Source organism: Engystomops pustulosus, chromosome 1, assembly GCF_040894005.1.
Source record: "Engystomops pustulosus chromosome 1, aEngPut4.maternal, whole genome shotgun sequence".
Lineage (NCBI taxonomy): Eukaryota > Metazoa > Chordata > Amphibia > Anura > Leptodactylidae > Engystomops > Engystomops pustulosus.
In genome coordinates, this window is record NC_092411.1 from 125,472,006 (window position 1) to 125,494,884 (window position 22,879).

The following is a 22,879-nucleotide window of genomic DNA, read 5'->3' on the forward strand; positions in this document are numbered from 1 at the left end:
TTTAATTTTTGAAAATGTATTAAAACACAATAAAACCTGTATAAATTTGGTATCACCGTGATCGCACCGAACTAAAGAATAAAGTAGGCGTGTTATTTGGAGCGAAGAGTGAAAGTCGCAAAAACTGAGCCCACATTTGGAATTTTTTTTCAGCTTCGCAGTACACGGCATGTTAAAATAAATAACATTACGGGAAAGTAAAATTTGTTACGCACAAAATAAGCCCTCACAAAGGTCTGTACACGTAAAAATGAAAAAGTTATGGATTTTTGAAGTTGGAGAGCGAGAAATGAGCGGAAAAACCCTGCGTCCTTAAGGGGTTAAGGTACTTATGACCAGTGCTCCATGTGGTGGCGTGAGATATATATGAATACAACTGCAGAAAGCCCCTACCAAACCCAGCAACAAAGATGTAATACAGATTGTTTTGACATCCGTAAATAGTTGAGGGTCGTGTGCAGTAGTCAAAACTTTAACATAACAGGCAAGGTTATGTGAGGGCCATCTTACACAGAACCACTTGAAAAAAAAAACAAGCAGTAAAAAAAATCAATCAGTTTTATATATTCCGAACAACCGGAGGGTCTACTGGAGGGTGCAATGAATTCAAGATATTAGGTGGAGCATGGGAGATATCTTGTAGATGCCAATGAGTAGTATAGGTAGTAGGTTGAGTGATTTTATACATGGGAGTGGATATTTTTCAAGGGTTTATAAAGTGAGTCCTTGGCTGGCTGGCAACTATTGGCTTGCACAACATAATGCAAATGATAGGGCAGATTTACAATGGCCTAGTTAAACTTTATTTGACACGGTAGAACACAAACAAATGCAACGTAATGAAATGTTAAGCAGAAGATTAATCTGATGAAGATATGTAGTACAGAAACATTATCAAAACAGCTTTTACATGTTTAACAGCATTGTTAATCTTTCAGAGATTGAGTAAAAATTTTTGATTGTGTAAAACCTCACCTTGGCACATTAAAAACTTGCATCAAATCTGTGTGAGCTACATGACTAATGACAAGATTATCCTATCCAAAAATGACTACACATGACAAATAAAACTACACATAGACCATGAATTGAATCCATGCCCAATGACACACTTTGAATAAACACAACATTAGAAAATAAAGAGTCTTAAGGGAAAATTTTTGACTTCATAAGAATCTTTGTTCCAAAACAGAGACATCTTTAGCCATCTGTGTATTCACAGAATGGAGATATTGTGAAAAATCGCAAATCAGTCCAATGGATACAACTGAATGTGCGCAGCATATGGACAACTGCTAACGTGAACCAATGCTAATTTCTGAAACATAATATAAACTTCATGTCTACTCTTCTGTGTATTGGGCAAAAATACTTGATAAATGTGCAGCACAAATACCTGTGTGAATTTTGCAGCAGAATTCCAGATTCCTCCATGTATGGTCTTACCATTAAAATGTACATAAAATGTAAGTAAATCTGCAGATACTTTATTGAGGGTCCACTTCACTCCATAGCACAGAAACATTTTAGATTATTATTATGGACCAATACAAGAAAACACAGTTTAAAGTTTAACCAGAATTCTGCTGGGTTGTGGACAATCAGAGTAACATGTCTAACAGAGAGGAGGAGCTGCTATCTGTTTCCCCGTGTAGTTGTATCACATGTCAAAGTGAAATACGCAAATATGTTTTCCAAGGTGGGAAAAAAAAAACACGCCTCTTTTCGCCAACTCAAAAAGCAAGAATCGTTTACAAGAAGTCTAACGACATCTATTCCAGAAGGAACATAGACAGCTCTGTTTCAACCTGGTGGGGTCTCCTCAGTACAACGTAGGGAACTGGTTTGGGTAGCAGAGAGGCTATTGACTAGGGTCAGGAATAAAAGTTTTCCTTATGTAGAGTATGCCAATTAAGGCCGCCTTGTAGGCGTGTAAAGACTTATAGCCATTGATGCTCCACTGGGGGATTCAGGGAAATATGTCACTGAGAAAATGGGAATTTGCCATGTTGAATGTGATGTTTCGTATCTTGACAGCATGTTATAGAGCAGGAGTGGCTTAGCAGATTGATATATACTCCTGTGGAAAATTATTTTTATACTATAGTTCTACTCCTGCTTAGCTTAGGAGTCATGTGGACACTTCTATTCAGTGATAATTACTTAATATTTATTAATTAGTAATATTACTTAACAGTATACATAAATGACAAGTTATAACACATATAACAAATTCATTTACTCAAATATCGTGACTGCATTAAAGGACTAACTTTGATACGTTGAGTCTACGTTCCACAGCTATAATTCAGTATACAAAAGAAATGTTACCTGGCTTGTTTGTGGGCTGGACGGGTCATAAGAAGGAACATAGTTCTTCAGGGCATCCTGAGGGTTCAGGTGAGGAGGATATCGAATTGTTGGATGAGAAAAGTAGGAACTTGGGGCTGGAGGAAGAATAGCTTGGGTTGCAAATGGCAGAGGGGAAGGTGAAGTCCTGGTTGAGATGACTGCCAACACAAAAAAAAAAGATGACGATTTGTTAGCATTTTGTCTTGTGTTGATAGAGCTGTGAGAGTCTGACCCACCTGAACTTGTGAAAACACTCCCCCAAACACTTGTAATTCATCTTCTAAAACATATACTTGATTATTTTCCCGGCTGTACTAGCAATTCCAATGAAGCCCAAATACCAGACATCCCTTGAGAGTTAACAGCCTAAGTTTCCCAGATCAAGCTGCTCAAAGTCATGTTTAGCTTTCAGGAATTACACCATTCTCTGATTTAGCATTGCTTGAAATAAAAGCATTATTCCCAGAAAGAAAACATTTTTCACTGGTTAAGTATTTTCTCCAGAGTCTTTAAAGATAACAAATCCCACATTTTTGTGTTCCTTAGCATCACACTGGGAAATAAGTCATCATCAACTCCGTATGACTTTTGGCTGCATTAGACCACTACATACCTGTAAGACTTAAGGGATACTATTTACTGTTGTAGTTTTTTTTTCTTAAGATGACCTTGTACTCAATGGTAAAAACTCTTCAAGAGAACCTGTCAGCAGAAATCGACCTAATAAACCACTTTGTTGTCATACAGCTAAATACCTTCCAAATCACGCTTCTCTCTTTTCATCCTGAAAATAAATCAACTTTGAAGAGAGATGCATTTGGCTGTATGAAGTCACAGAGGTGGAGAGTTCAACAATGAAGTCAAGCATTCATTGCCTCAGAATGTCCCCTTTGCTCTACATGACAGTCAGGCATTCAGGAACATTTTAACTGGCTATGGTGTATGATATCAATCACAACTGAACTGGCATTCAGAGATGGGGAGAGGTTTATTTCAGTGCTAAAAGTAAATTTTTATGATGCCACCACACTGGGAAATAAAATAACCATGATCTGGATTGTATTTTGCTGCTTGACAACATACTGGCTATGGTTTAATAGGTCCATTTCTGTTGACAAGTTCCCTTTATTAACTATGAATAAAGTTCTAACATGGTGGTTCCATTCCAATTGTCAAAGGGGTGTGGTAATACAGTGACTGACACTGGGAATGCTTGTGATAGATTCTGAAGGGACACAACCCCAAATGATAAAACATTAATAATGTAGGGTACATGCACCTGAGTATATGCTTATGGGAGGACACTTATCAGGGCATTTATGCCACGAAACAGGCATAAAAGCCTTGAAATAATTGCGCTGCGTTGCGAACCACCAGGCACTGCAATTATTAACCCCATTATAGCTCCACAGCTCCATGCCAAAAGAGTGGAAGGTGAAGGGGGGCATTCCCACCCCACTTACTACAGTCAGCAAACTTTTACAAGTGAAAGATCGCAGGCTGCGGCACATTTCTATGCCAGGTGGGACCTGGCACAGAACTATCTACTGTGCGGCCACTCCACCCGATGCTTCAAGAGGTCTAAGCTACTTGATGCATCCGGTGGTGCCAGAGGGGAGGAGATATCTTCTTACGCTGGTGCAAAATTAATCTCCCTCCATGGTCTATAATATGCACATATTTTTCTGCTTGTTTTGTGCATAAAAACACTGCATAACTTCTTGATGTATATGATATCTTCAAAATTGCATAATTTCAATGCAATTTTTTCAGTGCAGATTTCTCTTCTTTTAATCAGAGGGCTTAAAATATCACTTTTAACTGATTATGCAACAAAATCAGCATTGAATACATGCACATTTTCTGCTGATTTAGTCAAAGAATATTCTGCACTGCATGCAGAAACCCTAAAAGTATAACTGATAATGCATGCTTCTCTAGATCTCCTCATCCAATCCATGCCACCAATATCCAAGGAAGCAGCTTTTCATTATCAAAAAGACTTGAATTAAGAATTTTCCAGGAGCAGTCTGTCTATTTTCATAGCACAGATAGGGCAACTGTGGGGTTTTTTTTTTTTTTGCTACATCAATATTTATTTAATTAATTTGTCTAAAACATTCTCTTCAGAGAAATGAACAGGACTTGCTGGCAGATTGTGTTTTATCAAAAAAGAATCAATATAAGGAAGAATGAAACAAATCGTATTCTAATCAAACCAAACATTTGTCCCAGATCCTTCTAAGTGTATCTGATGATTTGCTTTGCCTGATCATGATGATTTCCATATTTCAGCTTCGCTGCAGTTTTTAAAACAGCTCTATGTTAATGGCTTCATCTAAGGCAGGGGTAGGGAACCTACGGCTCGGGAGCCAGATATGGCTCTTTTGTTGGCTGCATCTGGCTCTCTCAGAGATCTGTGTCCAGAGATCTTTAGACTGATCACTGGACACAGGCAGCGATGTTACCTCTGCCTATGTCCTTTGTATGACCCAGGTCTACTGGCGGGCATGTGCTGTGGCTACCCATCTACTGGCGGGCATGTGCTGTGGCTACCCATCTACTGGCGGGCATGTGCTGTGGCTACCCATCTACTGGCGGGCATGTGCTGTGGCTACCCATCTACTGGAAGGCATGTGGTGGGTGTCAAGATTTGGAGTAGTGTACCCCCTGGACCACCACGAATGATGATGATGTAAGCAGACACCTAGGACCGGAATCTAAGTGGCACCTGGTCTTCGCCAGAGCCCGCCACAAAGCAGGATGGTCTTGCTGCAGCATGGTACCACCAGGTCGAGGTACAGGATCAAGACGTAGATCAAAGGGGCACCTGTGACACTGGGGACCAGCTATCTACTTGGGGCATGTGCATATTGTACGGCTCTTATGGAATAACATTTTAAAATATGTGGCGTTCATGGCTCTCTCAGCTAAAAAGGTTCCTGACCCCTGATCTAAGGGCTTGATATCAGTGTCAAGCTGTCACTCAGCAGTAGACCCAGCATCTGTGCTGCTCAGTGGAAAATAAGATCACCAACATCAAGCTTTGCCTACACTCTGTGGTTGGAATCTTCATTCTGGTCTCCATGCATGCAAATCCATACCGTCTCTTCTAATCTGGTGTAATATACCTTTTGTTTTATGGCTAGCGAAAAGACCCAGCAGTATACCTAGGTTAACAATAAGTGGAATTCAACTAACAAACTAAAGCAACTACTACAACACCTAGTTAATAAAGAACATATAGGTCATTCAGATTTTTGGCTGTATTTTAACACCATCTCCCAAATAATGCTGGATTTCAAGGCATACTGTAAGAGATTGTAGTTGAACTGCCCTTGGCAGATTCTAGGGATAATCACTGAACGCAGGTGAACGCCCCAGGTTACAAGTAAATGTGATATGCGTTGGTTAGCCAAAATTCTATTTGGCTCCGAGCCTTGAAAGAAAAATGAAGTTAACTTAATGAAGTAAACGGAGCAAGGATATCCCAATACTCATTAAACAAAAACATATGTGTAACTTAATTTCACCCACTGTACCTGAAATAACTAGTAAGTCTATGGTCTGCTGCACTGACCTCAATGTATGACAGAGATTCACATTACTTGTAAAATATTGGTCTGTAAATTTTTACTATTTTAATGACAAAAATGACTTCATGTAACTACATAGTGATGGAACTATAAAGATTTATATAATTCATTGTTCATGTATATGTATGAGAAACAAGCTGAACAGAAAGAAATTGCCGACATTTGAGTAATCGATTTGTCTCAGACAGGGTCTGGTAGAACAAGTGTCTAACACAAACTTGAGTGTGAAGAGCTACCACAAAGACAACTGACTGCATTATAGCTGCAATTCCCCTGTAGACTATCTTCACAGGGGTTTACTCTCCAAGGAGGCAATACCAGCATACATTGCTCCCGTTCATAGTAGATCTTTTGCAGGCAATCATTCTATCTTTAGTAATATTGAATTATATAGTGCGACCCTTTAATTTTTTGGAGGGAAAGACTAGACTACATGACAGTATAGTTGCCCTTACCACTATGTCCTACTCCTGGAATCCCCGGATGATGATGCTGGGGAAAAGTGCTGAGTCTTGAAGAATCCTGCGGAGATGTTGGACTAAACAATGGCTTTTCAGGCTTCTTCATTGTTGGGGACATATCTGTTTAAAGTAATACAACAAGGTATCAGGATCCAAGCAGGTAAGGGGAGCGTATCAGTCATTAGCAGACCTATTATGTTTGCATTGTTATGGCTAATATGATTTAAGAATTTAGTTTCCCATAGCCTAAAGTCATAGATCCTCACTATCCACAATATATCTCAGTATATCTTCATTCTCAGGATACGGTTAGTCACAGCTATGCGCCCTTCTTAGTTTGGTTATCAGACTTCAATGTGACAGGCAGACGAACAAGCACAAATGACTGGCCTCTAGACGAGGATTTCAATAACAGTTTGCTTGTCTTCAGCCTATTAAACCAAAATCACATTCCTATCATACCAGACAGGCATTTCATTGGAGTAATTCATGTATCCATTATTTCTCAGATTCTCTGAATTGCGCTAAATATTCTGCAGCGACCAGAATGTTGAAGTACAAAACTATCAGTTCTTCCCAGTCAGAATAAAGCATTAATAAAACATGTTGACTTTCTTTTCTTACTATAAACAATAGAAGAATATAACTTAAGTGTTTTATCTCAGCTCACAGGAGCCAGTAAGTATGTAGCCTATTTTATCTTTTCAACTCAAATTAAAGTACCAATATAAAATAACGACAGATTCTATGAGACACATATACAGGTTAAAAAAGATGCAAACACGCAAAACGTCTAATAATATGCATAGTGACACAGAGACACAATCGGTTTGGTTGCAAGGCATTTAACATTATACAATTATAGCATTATACAAAGCCCTCATACAAGGAGTGAAACAGTGGCGAGCCTCAGTATAATAAAGTCTTTGTATTCACCACTGTCTGAATTCCCATCAGGTTCCAAGTTCTGCCAACTGCCCATCCAAAGGGTTAGTTCTCATAAGTTGGCATGCTGCTCAGAAAAGCCTCTGATATCAATGAGAACTCTCTTTAAGCTACCCTTATGGATATGTATGTCATGAAAAAGCAAAACAGTTTCCTTGGGTTGGACTATAATGGTGCTTACAAAAAAAACATACTTACTACAGAAGAGAGGAGAATAATAGACTGTGTTTGATGTCAGTGTGCCCTTATTTCTAAGGTTCTATTCACATCATATTAAGGAAGCATCAGTCATGTCAATCATGTCACACATGTGCAAGGATTGTTTCACAGAGAATAATCAGAGTCATACACCTGTGTGACATCACTTGACCAATGTCTACCCACAGGAAGTAAACAATGAAGCTTCCTATAGAATAAAACCAAGCAGAGATCTAGAAAATCATGAGCAGTTGCTACAGAAAGTATTTTGGAAAATCTACTACTTATACAAACAATAACATTTGTTTGCTGAAAGTGAACAACCCTTTAAGAACTGATGATTCCCAGAATAAACTTAAATACAGATTATATTAAAGTGTGTTTCCTCCAATGGGGATGCAGGCTTTTAACCCAAATCATCACTGCCCTGCAAGGCTACTTTCACAGTGTGTTCACCTAGTCGTAGCCTGGATAGCCCGTAGCTTTCTGCAGAGGAGGAGGGGTTAGCGCTGCATACTGCAAACGTGCAACCAGATATACGTCCCCACATGTGCAGTGTAAAAAGAGCCCAAAAAGAATTTTTGTCAGTGTGCTTGCTTATACACAGCATAGTTAAAAGACATGTATCTATAAGATCATGTGTCTTTTTTTATTTATATAGACTTTGTATGGGTCTGCTACAATGTAATAAAATATAGGCCATATTTAAAGGGGTATTCCCATGAAGACAAGATTCTTAAATGTACTCATGATAACAAAATAAAACAAACAAACATTCTCTAATTCAATGTTATCAACAAAAACACAGCATTTCACATATATAATTCCAACCTGTCTCTATCAGTCCTGGTATAAACAATTTTGGTTGCCCTTGGACCCGACCCTGGATCTTCTGAATGTGGGGTCAGCAGACATATTGTTCTCCTGTCTGACGGTGCACTGAGCTCCTCTCTGCCTCCACCCCCGACCTCTCTGCCTCACACACACAGGGAGGCACAGCAGGCTCACAATATGCAATGGCTGTGATAGCAGAGTGGGAAATCTCATGTGTAATATAAATCTCATGGATCTCATCTCTCATCCCTGATCTGTCTCATCTCTCTTTTCTATGGGTCAGATACTAGTCAAATGTCCAGAGGCTAAATGGAAGTGTAAATAAACCTGTACCCTGATAATCCAAGCACATTGTCAGCACACAGAACTAAAGGAATCAAAGTGTCCCCACTAAACAACTCTGGAATTTTATACTGAGCAGCCTAGGGGATGATAGGAGCTAAAACAACAATAAAACTGAGTAAAATTGTAAAGTAAGAGGTTAAAAACTATCTTTATTGTGTAAACCTCACTAGGGGATTGAAATTTGAGAATTTTTTTCTTAAACCCCTTTAAGCAGCTTTGGCATTCCTGGTATATGGCTTGAAGGAAAGTTTTACACAACAGTTTCAATATCATAAAAGCTTTGTTGCACATAGGAAACAATTGAAAGTAAAATTACACATCTATTATATTAATTGTTTAGGAGCAGATAAACAAAAAGTTCTGACACACTAAAACACCCAATTTATCCTTCTAAATATTATTTGGTCCTTTGGGCTTTTGTCATGGGGCAAACCTTATTTTGCATGTGTTTTTCAAACCATAATGTTGATTCCTACTCCCTTACACAGTGCATTAAAATAATATAGTCTGTTTCAACACCAGAATTTCTTTCAACACAGTCCAAAATGCAATAAGCCAGAAAAATTTTAGCAACATGCAACAGTGTTATGAAGCTGTTATATAGCAACTGTTTTCATATACAAATAAGTACATAAAACATCCTTTAGCCAACAGACAAAAGCTTAAAAGCCAATAGGACAAAACAGTGTTTAAGCAAATATTTGCCCCAAGTGCTGTCAAGCCTCTCTTGGTGTGTTGTCTACTGTTGTTAAGACATCCAACCACTATTGTATGTAGCAATGGACAAGTGTACAAATGGCCTATATACACGGCTTCTGAATGCCATATTGTGCCTGTCTTCGGTAGTCACAAGACTGTAAGTAACAGAATATGTTCCAATAGCACAATTGCTCCATTCTGCGGTTTACAGGCCATCACAAAAGACAGAATCTATCAAAGATTGAATTTCATTCTTAAACAAGAAGAAAGATGTCACAGTTAACTTGTGGGTGAATAAGTAAACACTGCCTGACATGCAGCCTATGTAAAGCACTGACTAATAAGTAGTCATGTGCTGGTTGTACTTAAAGCCCTTCTCAGCATGAAGTACAATGTCTCGCTAAAAACTGCCTCTCCCTACCCAGAAAACGCCTCACAATCATTCTACTTCTGGACCTCGTTTTTACCCTAGGATAGATGATAACAGCTGATCAGCTATCTCTGGCTGTCAATGAGAGAGTGACATGTTTGCCAATTTTTGGCGCTCCGATAGTACTTAATGGAGCAGAAGCATGGATGCTCATTCAATTATTGGGAATATGACCCCCATTCTCTTGAACTGTGTGGTCCTCTTCATGATCAGCAAGAGTCCCAGCAAACCCACCAATAAGATTGTTATCTCCTATCCGATGCATAAGGGATGACAATCAAGATTGACATGACCCCATCAAGTTTCACATCACAAGTTCAGGAGGCCATATGATTATGCTGCATATTGTAGAAGGCTGTGTAACTGTGATGGTTAAAATGAGAAAGAATAAAGTCACTTCATCTCTTCCACACCATGATATTTACAATTCACATTACAACTCATCAAATGCCAAATTAGGCCACATTCACACCTGTTCTACGGTTGTTTTTGAAATGGTGGAAACCTTAACAGAACCCAGAAGAACATTTTAGTTAATTTTTAGGATTTTTCAAAGGCTGCTCTGAGTCACCACATTTCACCGGTCATATTTTTTACACATGCATGAGCCCTGAGCGGACGTCAAAATAAATGTAACTCTCCAAGTTCTCACCTTCCATTTTCATCTTAAGCCAACAACAGTCAGAAGCCTCGACCTCCTCCATTTTCCACTGCTTGTTTCTGGTTGACTGACCTGTAAATGCTGTATGTGATGTTACAAAGAATGAATGGGGCTTAATGATTTTTGCATATGACACTATAGTAAAAAAATGGTCAGATATCTTCAAAATTGCCCTGCCTGGTTTTCCTAAATTTCTATATTCACATTCACTGTATCCTCTTACTTGTGGTAAGCAGTGTTATTAAGGTCTTGTAATTTTTAGCCATTGTTTAGCCTAATAGTACAAGAATGGGTCAGGTGAATTTCTTAGTATATATGCCCCAAAAGCTTTGCAGATATAGCCTTACTATAGATTCATGAAAACTGATTGAATCAGTGAGTACATACTCTTGTCATTCTGTAGGGAGATTCTTTGAGTCCTGTCTGGTAAACTTCATTGCTGGGGTGATGGCCTGGGTGCCCACAGAGAGGGCTCAGAGTGCCGCCTCTGGCACCAGTGCCATAGGTTCGCCACCACTGCTCTAGTTCCTCACTGCCTTGTATATTTCCAAGTATGGATATATATTAATTTAATTAGAATATATTATACTAATAATTCATTAAGAAAGCAGCATCTTTCACAAAAAATGTACAGTAAACTATAAAGATACCAAGTGTTTTATCTTCTTATATAATTATACATGTAGGGTAATGGATATCCATTATTCTGTGGCATTCATGATACCCAGCGACAATAAACATTGTATTTCTGGATGATTCAGTATGGAATAGTGAAGTCTAGTGGAAGCCCATTAGATACCTCAAAATGGAAGTAAAGAAATATGTGGCTTATGGTCCACCCAAGGTATCTGTCAGGCTCTGACAGCATTGTATTAAAATAAGTTTCAAATAATACTTGATCCCACCATTCTAGCTCCAGAAGGGTACAGCTCCAAGTGGAACAAGGTTGGTGCAAATATTTTAGGACAAAACAGAATTAAAGCAACTTTTATTTTGTAAGCAAGTCTTTCAATGCAAAGCAACAGTCGTTTTATATAACTTGTGGATGCCTATGAGCTGTTGCATATAGTATACAACACAGAATGTAAAACAGTTGCGTCATAACAAAGCAATTGTCAAAATAAGGTAATTAGGGTTTTACAGATTGGTATACTCTTAAATTCAATTACAAAAATGGTTGACTACATTTTAAGCTGGTGTGTGTGTGAAGACATTCCATATGGGCAACCTATGCAGTTAGTTCTACCTTCTTTGCTAGATAACCTGATCTTCTTCCTCTGCACTAGTGTGGCATTTATACATTTGCTTTCTAAAATCAAGCCTTGGCAGAAGTAAAACCCATTTTTATAAGAGTCGGACATGAATGTAGCCCATTTGGAGGTAATCTGCTATATATGATTAGTTATCAAGGTTAGAAGCTTTTTTTTAATTACCAGTACGCAATGGACTCTTGTGGCCCTCCATCTCTTAACCACACACATAAATATTTCCTTGAAGTGAAGCTAAATCTGTAGATGAGGGAAGGGGAAACTGGTGTGAGGCCCTGCGTATGCACTGACAGCTTGCACAATTGGAATGCCAGATGTATATCTGTTTGACTCTGCCTAGGGCAACTCGGATGGACTCTGATGTGCTAAAACGCTGCAGGGGGAAAAGTGTGAGGGAACGTGTTTTACGGGAGCTCCTAATTAAACTGTTGTTCTCTTCCAAGAGGACCTAAGGAAACACTAATGAGACATGAGCTTGGGCAATATTCTCATCAAAGCGATAAAGAAAGGCCCTTCTTCCCCTGCCTGCAGCCGTCAGCCATCCCTGGTAGCTCCCACGATAAACATCACATGGTCAGCCAAGTGCCTCTAGCCACCTGTTAAGGGGAAGTCATGGCAGTCAACTGGTGATGGGGGGCAAGTTCAAACATCTACAGCAACACCTGCTCACTGCAGACACCTGCTTTGCTTCCTACAAGCAGACAGCCATATGTTCCCTCTGCTGATATCAACTAAGGTTGCAGTTCTTAAAAAGGATTCCAACACAAGAGTTCTAGGAAAGCTAAATGAAAAGTATGCTTCCATCTAGGAACATGTACTGGAAATAGAGTCAGTGCCTGGCAATGCATCCAGATTAATTGCAATGTTTGTTTTACAGTTCAGACTATCATTAGTAGCTTATCAGATTTAGACATGATATTCCAGATCTAGAGCTTCTTGTACCAAATGTTAGAGGAACTGTTTGACAATGGTGAAAAGTGTCAGCATGTGTAGGCTAGCAATACAAAATAATAATAATAAAAATAATTGAAATGTGTGCATACTGTAGTTAGTAAACCAAGATACTAGAAGGGAGGTAAACAAACACTCATTTTATGCAAATCAAGCAGATGGTAATTAAACCAGGATTTGGTACCTTTATTTATTCTAAAAAGGTTCATGCTTTCAATTTTTTTCTAGGAAAAGCATGTACAATATCGTTAGGAAAAGCATTTTATCCAGCTTTTACATTTACATTGGAGCACACTAGAGATAAGGAGGTTGAATTGCTGTATCCAAAGACATGATTAAAATAGTTATTTGTCCATATGACAAGGCATATGGGCTTGATCCCGTAACAGTTGTTGAATGATGTCATTTCAACCACAAGTAATTAACCGCCAGAATGAAAAATAAGATATGTTTGCTTAGTTCCCCTAGTCAGACAAATGGTCATTTGGAATGAATGCTGCAAGGTGTGGACTAACACCAGGATTGGAGTTAACCATTTGGATGAAGGACAACTAAGCAATTAATGTGGAGTCCATGTAAACAATAAACAATATTCTCATGTGTCGAATAAAATAACAAATAATGTCCCTTACTGGCAAGTCTTGGCTATGGTTGTTGCTTAAAGTGAACTAGAAATGTAATTTTTAGCTGGTGACAGGTTCCAATAGCCTATGCTATGCTGATTTTAAAATCCCTCTATTAGCATTCTGAATACTAACAATACTACAAGATAGATAGCCCTTTTAGGACTGCCAAGGCAACAATTAACCTTATTTACAATTCTGTCCTGAGACAGAGTAAAGCCTTTTAGGTCAGGCCTAAAACGTAACTTTTATTCTATTTCAAGGTAAAACGTAACCGTGTGATGAAAAATTGTTAAATTCTGAATACTGCCACTACTTTATAAAACTTTATTTCACATTACCTGTGGGGGGAAGGGGCAGAACACAGCTGTCTGTGTCTCACTCTTCTCCACACTCATTCACCTCCTTCCACCCTGCATACTATTCCAGTCAAGTGCAATGCGCATTGAGCAAGCAGTGGTGGGGGATGGTTTGGAGGAGAGGAAGAATGCATGATGAGACACACAAGCTGCAGCTGCCCCACCCCCGCCTGACAAAGGGATTTTTAAAATGAGCATAGCATAGGCCACTGATGGCGAACCTATGGCACTCGGAGTCGGACTAGAATCTTCCTGCAGTCCCAGACAACTTGAGATGTTGCTCCCAATGCTCTTTTACGGTGACACATCCTTGACTGATTGGAATTGCAGCAAGTGTAAAAAGGTGTGAACAGGGTCGGAATTTCTTTGGAGGTCCGTTTGCTGGTCCCATGGTTCTTCCTGTATAGAGAGACCCTGGAGAGAAGCTACAATGATCGTCTAAATTTACTGCAGTAGTCTGAAGTTACTGTATAAATTGTCATGTTGGCACTTGATGGTAAATAAGTGGCTGTTGGTTGTAGTTTGCACACCAGTCTCTAAAAGGTACGCCATCACTGGCATAGGCTATCGGAACCTGTCACCAGCTTCGCCTTAAGCAGTGCATGTAGCCCTATCTCTCAGCAAACACAACTGAATCTGACAAGCCTCCATACATTAACGAATTTGGTCTGTAGTGATATTTAGGTACTTGGTACTTAAAAACCCCATGAACTACAGAATACTAAGTTTTTCAACAGAAAGTAGCCCAGAGCATCACACTGTTGCTTTCTTCCCATGTTATTCTGGTACCATACTTTCCTAGGTAAGCAACAGGCACATATTCATCCACATAATGTAAAAGATGAGGTTTTCTTCCATTGCCTTATGGACTTGAAAAATGTTCACATACCTACTGTAGACACTTTCAATAATGGAGGGGGGGGGGGGTGATCACATGCCCTCCTAAAGTGCAATGTACTGAATTTTATTGACAGAGCCAGCAATAACTCTTTCAGTCTTTTGTTAAACAATGAGCATTGGACATTAAAGATTCTATCACAGATTTTCTTAACATCACAGTTCCCAGAAGTCTAGTCTTTATTTTAAAATAAAGTAGAAAGGATGAGAGATAGGAGAAGATTGTATAAAAAGGACTGTGCTGTGTACTTTTCCAGTAAAACTTGAATTTAACCACAGTTTTCTTGTGTAATTCAGCAGAAAACTGTGTAACACTGGGGTCTGTTGTATATAACAAGTAAAAACAAAATTCTAGCAAAAGAGTAACATGGCAAGAGGGGGTTCCACATGTTAGTAAAAGTAAATGACAACACTATAGTATGAAATACAGCTATTGTTGTTAATAATTAGTTTTTCCGCAATGACTCATGAGTTCATGTTAAGGACAAAATTTTCTCAACATTTACAAAATATATATCTGTAATGATGATTTCCATTCTGGCGAAGTGTTGTGCTGCTCTACATTGCAGGTGTGGAAAGACACTGAAGTAGTAAGAGTGGAGTTTCTGACCTCTTGCCTCTGCAGTGTGAGCCTCAGGGCAGCAGCTCGGATGCATACTTCATTCTTTCACCTTATTTGAGGTCACGCTTTAGCTATCGCTGATTGATTGCAAATCCATATGGCATGTTAAAGAAAACACTTTCATATAATAGGAAGGATTTAAAGATGTCCAACTTTAGTCACCAAAATGTACACACTTAAATGTGAAAAGGAAGTCCACGTATATTCCTATATTTTGAAGCAGTAACAATGTTCTCTTTAGGTTTATCGGCCAGTTTAAACAGGTTCTCTCTGCTCATCGATGTCTAATCACCAATCAATATGTTGATAGTAGTTGACTGGTAGGGGTGGGACCAGGGTGCTGCGGTCTGAGGGTGCAGTCACACGTTGCAGTTAAAACTGCATCGCAATTAGTGTTGGGGTGGTTTTAGGTGGTATTACATATTTTAACAAGTAAAAGACGGGTGAATTAAATTTGTGGAACAGGTTTCTCCTTCAAAATAAATTGACAAAACTGCACCTAAAACCACCTCAAAACTAATTGCGATGCAGTTTTAACTGCAACATGTGACTGCACCCTGAGACAGCTCAATTTGTAGTCTATAAGCAATTTGGCATTGCAGGTGCACCAAAACATTACTGATGGAGCATTGGCTTTAAGATTCTGACTGTAGTATAGCGGTACATCAGTAACGCCGCACTCAACTGATCAGCAGGGGTGCAGGTGTTACAACCCCACTGATCAACTACTAATACCATGTCCTAGGATAGTAGTCAGGGAGCATGGGAAACTTTAGGCACACATGCGTCTCTGTGACCATCCTCAATAAGCGACCATTATTGTTAATAGATTTATACAGGACATTTTACATTACATGTTTGCTTCAGCAAAACAAAACCAGTAAAACTATTTTTTATTTTATTGCAGAAGTTATTAGCAGGTGATAAATAGTAAACTTAGCAATATACTTTATTAAAGAAAAAGGCTTCCTTATTTTACTCCTTTCTTCTCCTGCAGTAAGCAGAGTTTCTAACGACCTTCTAATGATTAATTCCTAACAAATGTGGAGAATATTTAGCTGATAAATGCAAACTAGAGGTAAATTAAGTCATTTGAAAACTTATCAGTGTGTCTTATCCATCTATCAGACACACAGCTAAAAGGGATGGGAAAAACAGGACTAGAGACACATTTTTCTCTTAGCATTATAACCGGTTAAGGACCGGGCCCTTTCCTGTTTTTTCATGTCCATTTTTCACTCCCCACCTTCAAAAATCTATAACTTTTTTATTTTTACACGTAAAGAGCTGTGTGACGGCTTGTTTTCTGCGTAACAAATTGCACTTCATAATGATGGTATTAAATATTCCATGCCATGTACTCGGAAGCGGGAAAAAAATTCCAAATGCAATGAAAATGGTGAAAAAACGCATTTGCGCCATTTTCTTGTGGGCTTGGATATTACGTCTTTCACTGAGCGCCCCAAATGACATGTCTACTTTATTCTTTGGGTCGGTACGATTAAGGGGATACCAAATTTGTATAGGTTTTATAATGTTTTCATACATTTACAAAAATTAAAACCTCCTGTACAAAAATAATTTTTTTAATTTTGCCAACTTCTGGCGCTAATAACTTTTTTATACTTTGGTGTACTGAGCTGTGGGTGGTGTCATTTTTTGCGAAATTTGATAATATTTTCAATGATATCATTTTTAGGACTGTACGACCTTTTGATCACTTTTTATAGATTTTTTTAGATTTTTCAAAATGGCAAAAAAGTGCCATTTTCGACTTTGGGCGCTATTTTCCGTTACGGGGTTAAACGCATTGAAAAACAGTTATCATATTTTGATAGATCGGGCATTTTCGGACGCGTTGATACCTAATGTGTTTATGATTTTTACTGTTTATTTATATTTATGTCAGTTCTAGGGAAAGGGGGGTGATTTGAAATTTTAGGTTTTTTTATTATAATTTTTTTTTTTTAAACTTTTTTTTATTTTTATTTATACTATTTTTCAGACTCCCTAGGGTACTTTAACCCTAGGTTGTCTGATTGATCCTATCATATACTGCCATACTACAGTATGGCAGTATATGGGGATTTTCTTCCTCATTCATTACAATGTGCTATCAGCACATTGTAATGAAGGGGTTAAAACGAAATAGCCTCGGGTCTTCGGAAGACCCGAGGCTACCATGGAGACAGATCGCCGCCCCCCGATGACGTCACGGGGAGCGGCGATCCCAGGTAAGATGGCGGCGCCCATGCGCCGCTATCTGTTTGAGGCTGCCGGCAGCCCACGCTGCAAAAACACCCGCGATCGGTGCTAGCACCGATCGCGGATGTTACCGGTAAGCCTTTGCTGCAATATGCAGCAAAGACTTACCGGCTATGGAGAGGGCTCAGCCCGTGAGCCCTCTCCATGCAGCGCGACGCGACCGCCGCCGTGAATACACGGCGGGCGGTCGCGAACCGGTTAATGTGCACTTCTTATTTTGCAATCTGGCTGAAACATGGCTGATTTCTTCCTAAAACAGCACCACTCCTGGCCATGGTTTGTGCTGGTATATCAGCTCCTCTCTAAAGAGATGAATGGAGCTTAATTGCAATACCACACACTTATGGTGAGGCAAGGAGCTCTTTTTGAAATAAAACAGTCATGTTTTTCAACCTCTGGAGAACCTCTTTAAATTCTTGTACTCCAGAAGAAAAAAATGATTTTATGTAACTATGCTTTGCCCTTCAGCTGATCCAGCAGAATTGTTAAAGTTGGAGTCAACATTATAGCCACCCTTGGTAGCTTGGAATTAGATATCCATTACCTTCAGAGGCAAAGTCGATATGTGCCAACATTCTATAATTAGAACATTTTAATAACATGTTCACAATATATTAGACACAAAAGTTGACCTGTTCCCATACTTACAGTCATTGAAGAAACATATAGTATATATATTATAGTCATGTACCTTCCCTACTACTTGGCTACACAAGTTGGCACCAAGCAAAAACCTGGTAAGCTTTTTGTACCTGTCTGCTTTTATTTTATTCTATTCCTCCAAAGCAATCTTTTCAATCTCATGATTATTTGCAAGGGTCCCTTTCCAATTAGGAGATTTCAGCTCTCTCCAAAGTTTTTCTATTGTTTGAGATAATTTGAGGGGCCCAGCTTGGCATACAACTTTCTGACCACTTGGTTGTGTGCCTGACAAAGAAGCCAAAGTCTCATGGTATATCTGCCACAACCTTGGGGGACCTTGGTGGCTGTAGATAACAAAACACACTGGCACACAATGATTCAGTGCTTGATAAATTCCCCCAATTAAAACCACCCAATTTACAGACAACCCCAAGTTACAAACGGCCTTCAGGATGTTGGTAATTTACTGTACTTTAGACGTAGGTTACAATGATCAGTTGTAACAGTTAACAAAGGTGTCTGCAATTAATAGGTATTGTTAATCCTGGTTTTTATGACAACCCAAAAGTTTTATATCTAATTGTCACAAAGATCAAAAAAATTTTGGCTGGGGATACAATCATGAAATATACAGTTCCGACTTACATAGAAATTAAACTTAAGAACAAACCTACAGAACCTATCTTGTACGTTACCCGGGGATTGTCTGTACTTTTTGCTGACTGATTATGCTATTTGCTATATGAGGGGAGTCAATAATGTTTACTACAAATGTATATTATAAGACAGAAGTATTTATTAATGGCACATGATAGGCGAAGGTTAATCTGTAAATATAAATCACCATAAAACACATGAGAATTTCTGATTCTAAATTATAGACAAGAGCAGGCAGGTGGTCTCTATGTGCTAGAATGTGAGGTTCAATAGCTGTGTTAATAATGCTGGTTGTTTACATCCGATGTTGAGTAAAGTGAACAGTGAACCTTTTCTGATTCTCTGAAACATCCGCATATTTTCCATTTATAGCGGTTTGCCATTAAAGAGGTTGTTTTTCTATTCTACATGTTGTACTTTAACCAAGAAATGAGTGGGCTAAGCAACCAAGTACCACAAGGCCAAAGGCAGACAATCCCAGGAGAGATACAAAGTCTAAAAATATATCACAAGAGACGAACAAGAAATTATTGGAATATTAAAAACAAACATTCACAATTTAGGAGCCTAGAGTTCAACTTTCCGAGTACAAGAATAGACATGCAGTGTATATATTTAATATGGATAATCCATGGCAAAATTAGCAAGAAGGGTTTTCAGAAATATTAAAAGGTGCACAAATCCAAGAAAAACTTAATGCACTTCCAAAGTTCCCCTGTCCCAGTACAGCCAGTCACTGCTGCTCCTGGCCCCCATCAGTCCAGAAGTGATGACATCATGTCCATTATTCGAGTGATGGATTTACCAATCACTAGCATCAATGGTTATGTGCTGTTGGGAGAACAATTGTCATAATGTCACCTTTTCCTTTCAAGTCCCAGTTTCCAGGCCAACAGCACTGGAATGAAAGACTTTTTATAGGGTGAAGTACTTTTGTATATTTCTTTCTGACTATTACTACTTCAACTCTTAAGCCGAGTTCTCTATTTGAGGCAGACAAGTCTTACCAAGTATTCCATAATTTCTTAATGACCTAAGTGTGATATTTATTTAGTGAGATGGAAACAGTAAGAGCCATCCAGCTTATGAATGCACAATTCTTGTCCTTGAATTGTACTGTATCATATAGCTGACAGAAGAGCATAGCTGCATATAATCATATGAATACATTCTTTATCATGTTTCCTTTCTTCTGGTATCCTACAATACTTCTCTTTTTCACTTGAATTCATAAATACATAATGGTTTTCCCGGTTTCATTGTTTCCCGGCTACTGAAGAGATGGTGTATAATATAAACACAGGTTCAGCGCTGCGGCGGCGCTGCGTGCGCACGATCGTGCGCGCGCCTACACAGGAAATAGCGGAGACGTTGCGCACGCAGCGCCGAAGCCCCTTCTGCTCTAAAGTTTAAAAAGTGTTAAAACCGTAATACCGCGGTTTATAACACTAACGAAAGTAAGTACCGGCACCAGCTCACCCTGAGCTGGTGCTCGGTACTTACAGCTTACCCCACAATTCTAAATGGTAGGTTTCCTTTAACTTCACAAAGCTTAGTATCTTTGCTAAGCTCCAGTACCACGCACAACCAATACAAAGGTGTGACATTGTTTCTAATCCTAATTCTAATTCTAATGAATAAAGACAACTCTTTATTGTCACACAGGGAAGGGATTGCACTATTTCTTTTTGTGAAACCTCCAAATTTCCTACCTGTTTGGCCCAATAAAAACATATACTCTGAGTTCCTCAGTAAAATCTTCATTTTCAAAAAGCAGGGTTGAGAAAAGTAAGAGTGAAATCTGCCAAAACACAGAGCATCACAGAGCTGCCCTTAGTTACCGTGATGCATTCGGGAGTGTGGTCTTTAAAATGCACCAATCATCACACACTTCCAAGTGGACCCACCCATGTCAGGAAGCAGGAGCAGCAGCATGATACAAGTGTCAAGAATGTGCACTAGCTAAATGAGCATGCACAGGATCCAGGAGCGTGCACAATGTTGCAGGGGGTGTGGCCAGACACTGGATCAGTATACAGGCAGCAGTAAGGTAGACAGATCTGACTCTAGCACAGGAAATTTAAGAAAAGGAGCAGGCTATAGCTGGTTGACGGATTGGATCAAGTTGACGGATTGGATCAAGCAGGAAGGTAATATAAAACATTGCAGCGTACATACACTCCACTAGACCTACAGCATAGCAAGACAAAGAATTATATGACACCTATACAGCCTGGTATATCTATCATCCCTTCTTATAAAACCATATTCAGCTATTCCTTATGTGGGCAGCACTTCCTGGTTGCAACATCAGCTAAGGGTACTCCAGGTCCTGCTTCCTTGCACTCCTCAACTACTGCCCCTCCTAACAAGCCTCCTCTCTTCTCCAGCTATCCTGTATGGTTTCCCATGGTTACCAGATAGCATGACAAAAAGAGAGCAGCCTAGGGGGCAAGGTAAAACATCTGCTAGTAGGTAAACACCTGCAGATAGCTAATTAGTGTAGATTGCTTATTTTTGCTTAATGCAGAGTTAGGCAAAAGTTTTTATACTTTACATTTGTACTTTACAGTCTACTTAGCAGAACTGCATCATGTCCAGATGTTGCAATGTACAAGAAAATGGAGGAAAATTGGAAGTAAGCATAAAGTGGACCTAAAAAAATAACAGCAGTAAGTTTTTCAATGCAACTTTGACTTTTTAATTTGTTGAGTTTACTTATTAATAATAGGACATAGCGATTTGTCATTCTATATAATGTACTTAATGAACTTCTTCCAATATTTTATAAGGCTTTTTGTTATTCGTAAGCAGGTAGGATGATCAGGCTAATCGCCTGAAAAGTCAATTACAATTGATTTGTTAATGCACTGGAGTTAAAGTACCTCTAAGCCTTTAGACTTGGCTGATTTTATCTAATTAGAGGAAATGCAGTAAATCAGAATTTCGAAGAAGGAGAAAGCTCAGAACTGCTTATAGATGCAAACTTTTACTCTAAAACATATCAGGGGAATTTATCAACGTATTGCATGGTCCAACGGTGCAGACCTCCAGAAAACTAATCTTTAGCTGCACCTGATTAGTCATTGTCATGATGATGAGTTGTGTCACAGTTTAATGCTGTCGGGTTCTTCTTTTCGGCCTCTTAATTTTTTGTGCAGACTATATATTGTTCAACACACCGCCTTTTACCTAGACCACATTTCAGACATTTTTCGTGCAGGAGGGATAATAAATTCCCCATATTTCTTATGTAGTGACTTTTCCAGTTTTACATAAATACATGCTTTCTAATACTTTGTGAATCACAGTGTTGAAAATTCAACTATTTCTTGTTACTACATCCTTATTTGGAGTAAATGCCAAGAAACATGGGCACATGCCCTTAATATTTAATAATTGGAAAAACTACAAAACAAGCATTTTCAGGTCCATCAGTTGGTTACTTAATCTTCCAATGAAGGAAATATTTCACCTGGTGCCTTATTAAGTAGGTTGGGGGACTGATTCACAAAATTGCCCTTTTTAGTGGTAGAGCTGAAGAATCTTCTGATTGCCATCCCCCAGACAGTGATCCCCCAACCCTTGTGTCTGAAATATCCGATGCCATTACAGATTGATCTTTGCAAGCTGTCAGCTCCCCTCTTCTGTTTCCTGTGACACCCTGTCAACTTCTACATCTCCAAGTTAGATGGAAACTTCTCCCTTCCTGACATCTTGTCCTTTTGGACCTGATGATGGAAAGGATGCATTTCCAAAACACAAAGTTCACTTTTTTCTAACAAAGGCCTCACTGTTACACCATCAATCTGAGCGGTAAGTCTATTTCTACCTCAACTAGGGGGAAACGGGACAACCATTCTGATGGATGCTTGGGTTCTTTTCAGAAACCTATAAATTGCATTACAACAGAAAGAATCTGCTAATCAAAGTTCATTCACATTCCCGTTCAAACACTTACTGTGAATATAGCACTTGGGGGATGTAAAAAAATAGAATAGTTAAAGGGGTTGGCCACTTTACTTCATGTTTTTGTAATGTATGTACAAGTGTGGGGGGCAGGATATTCCACTA

The 22,879-nt window shown here is 39.0% G+C and overlaps 1 protein-coding gene across 9 annotated transcripts in view; it reads right to left on the minus strand.

The window, feature by feature from the left end:
- The window catches only part of NFIB (nuclear factor I B), a 293,295-nt gene that overhangs the window by 40,585 nt on the left and 229,831 nt on the right, over positions 1 to 22,879 (minus strand). For 6 of the 9 annotated variants that reach the window (XM_072152875.1, XM_072152807.1, XM_072152833.1 and 3 more), the window contains exons 7-9: positions 10,513 to 10,602; positions 6,404 to 6,529; positions 2,332 to 2,510 (exon numbers count right to left, since the gene is read on the minus strand). In XM_072152875.1, coding sequence (XP_072008976.1) covers positions 2,332 to 2,510; positions 6,404 to 6,529; positions 10,513 to 10,602 — 395 coding nt within the window. The remainder of the gene's footprint in view (positions 1 to 2,331; positions 2,511 to 6,403; positions 6,530 to 10,512; positions 10,603 to 22,879) is intronic. The other 3 variants (XM_072152844.1, XM_072152864.1, XM_072152886.1) reach the window with 2 other exon arrangements.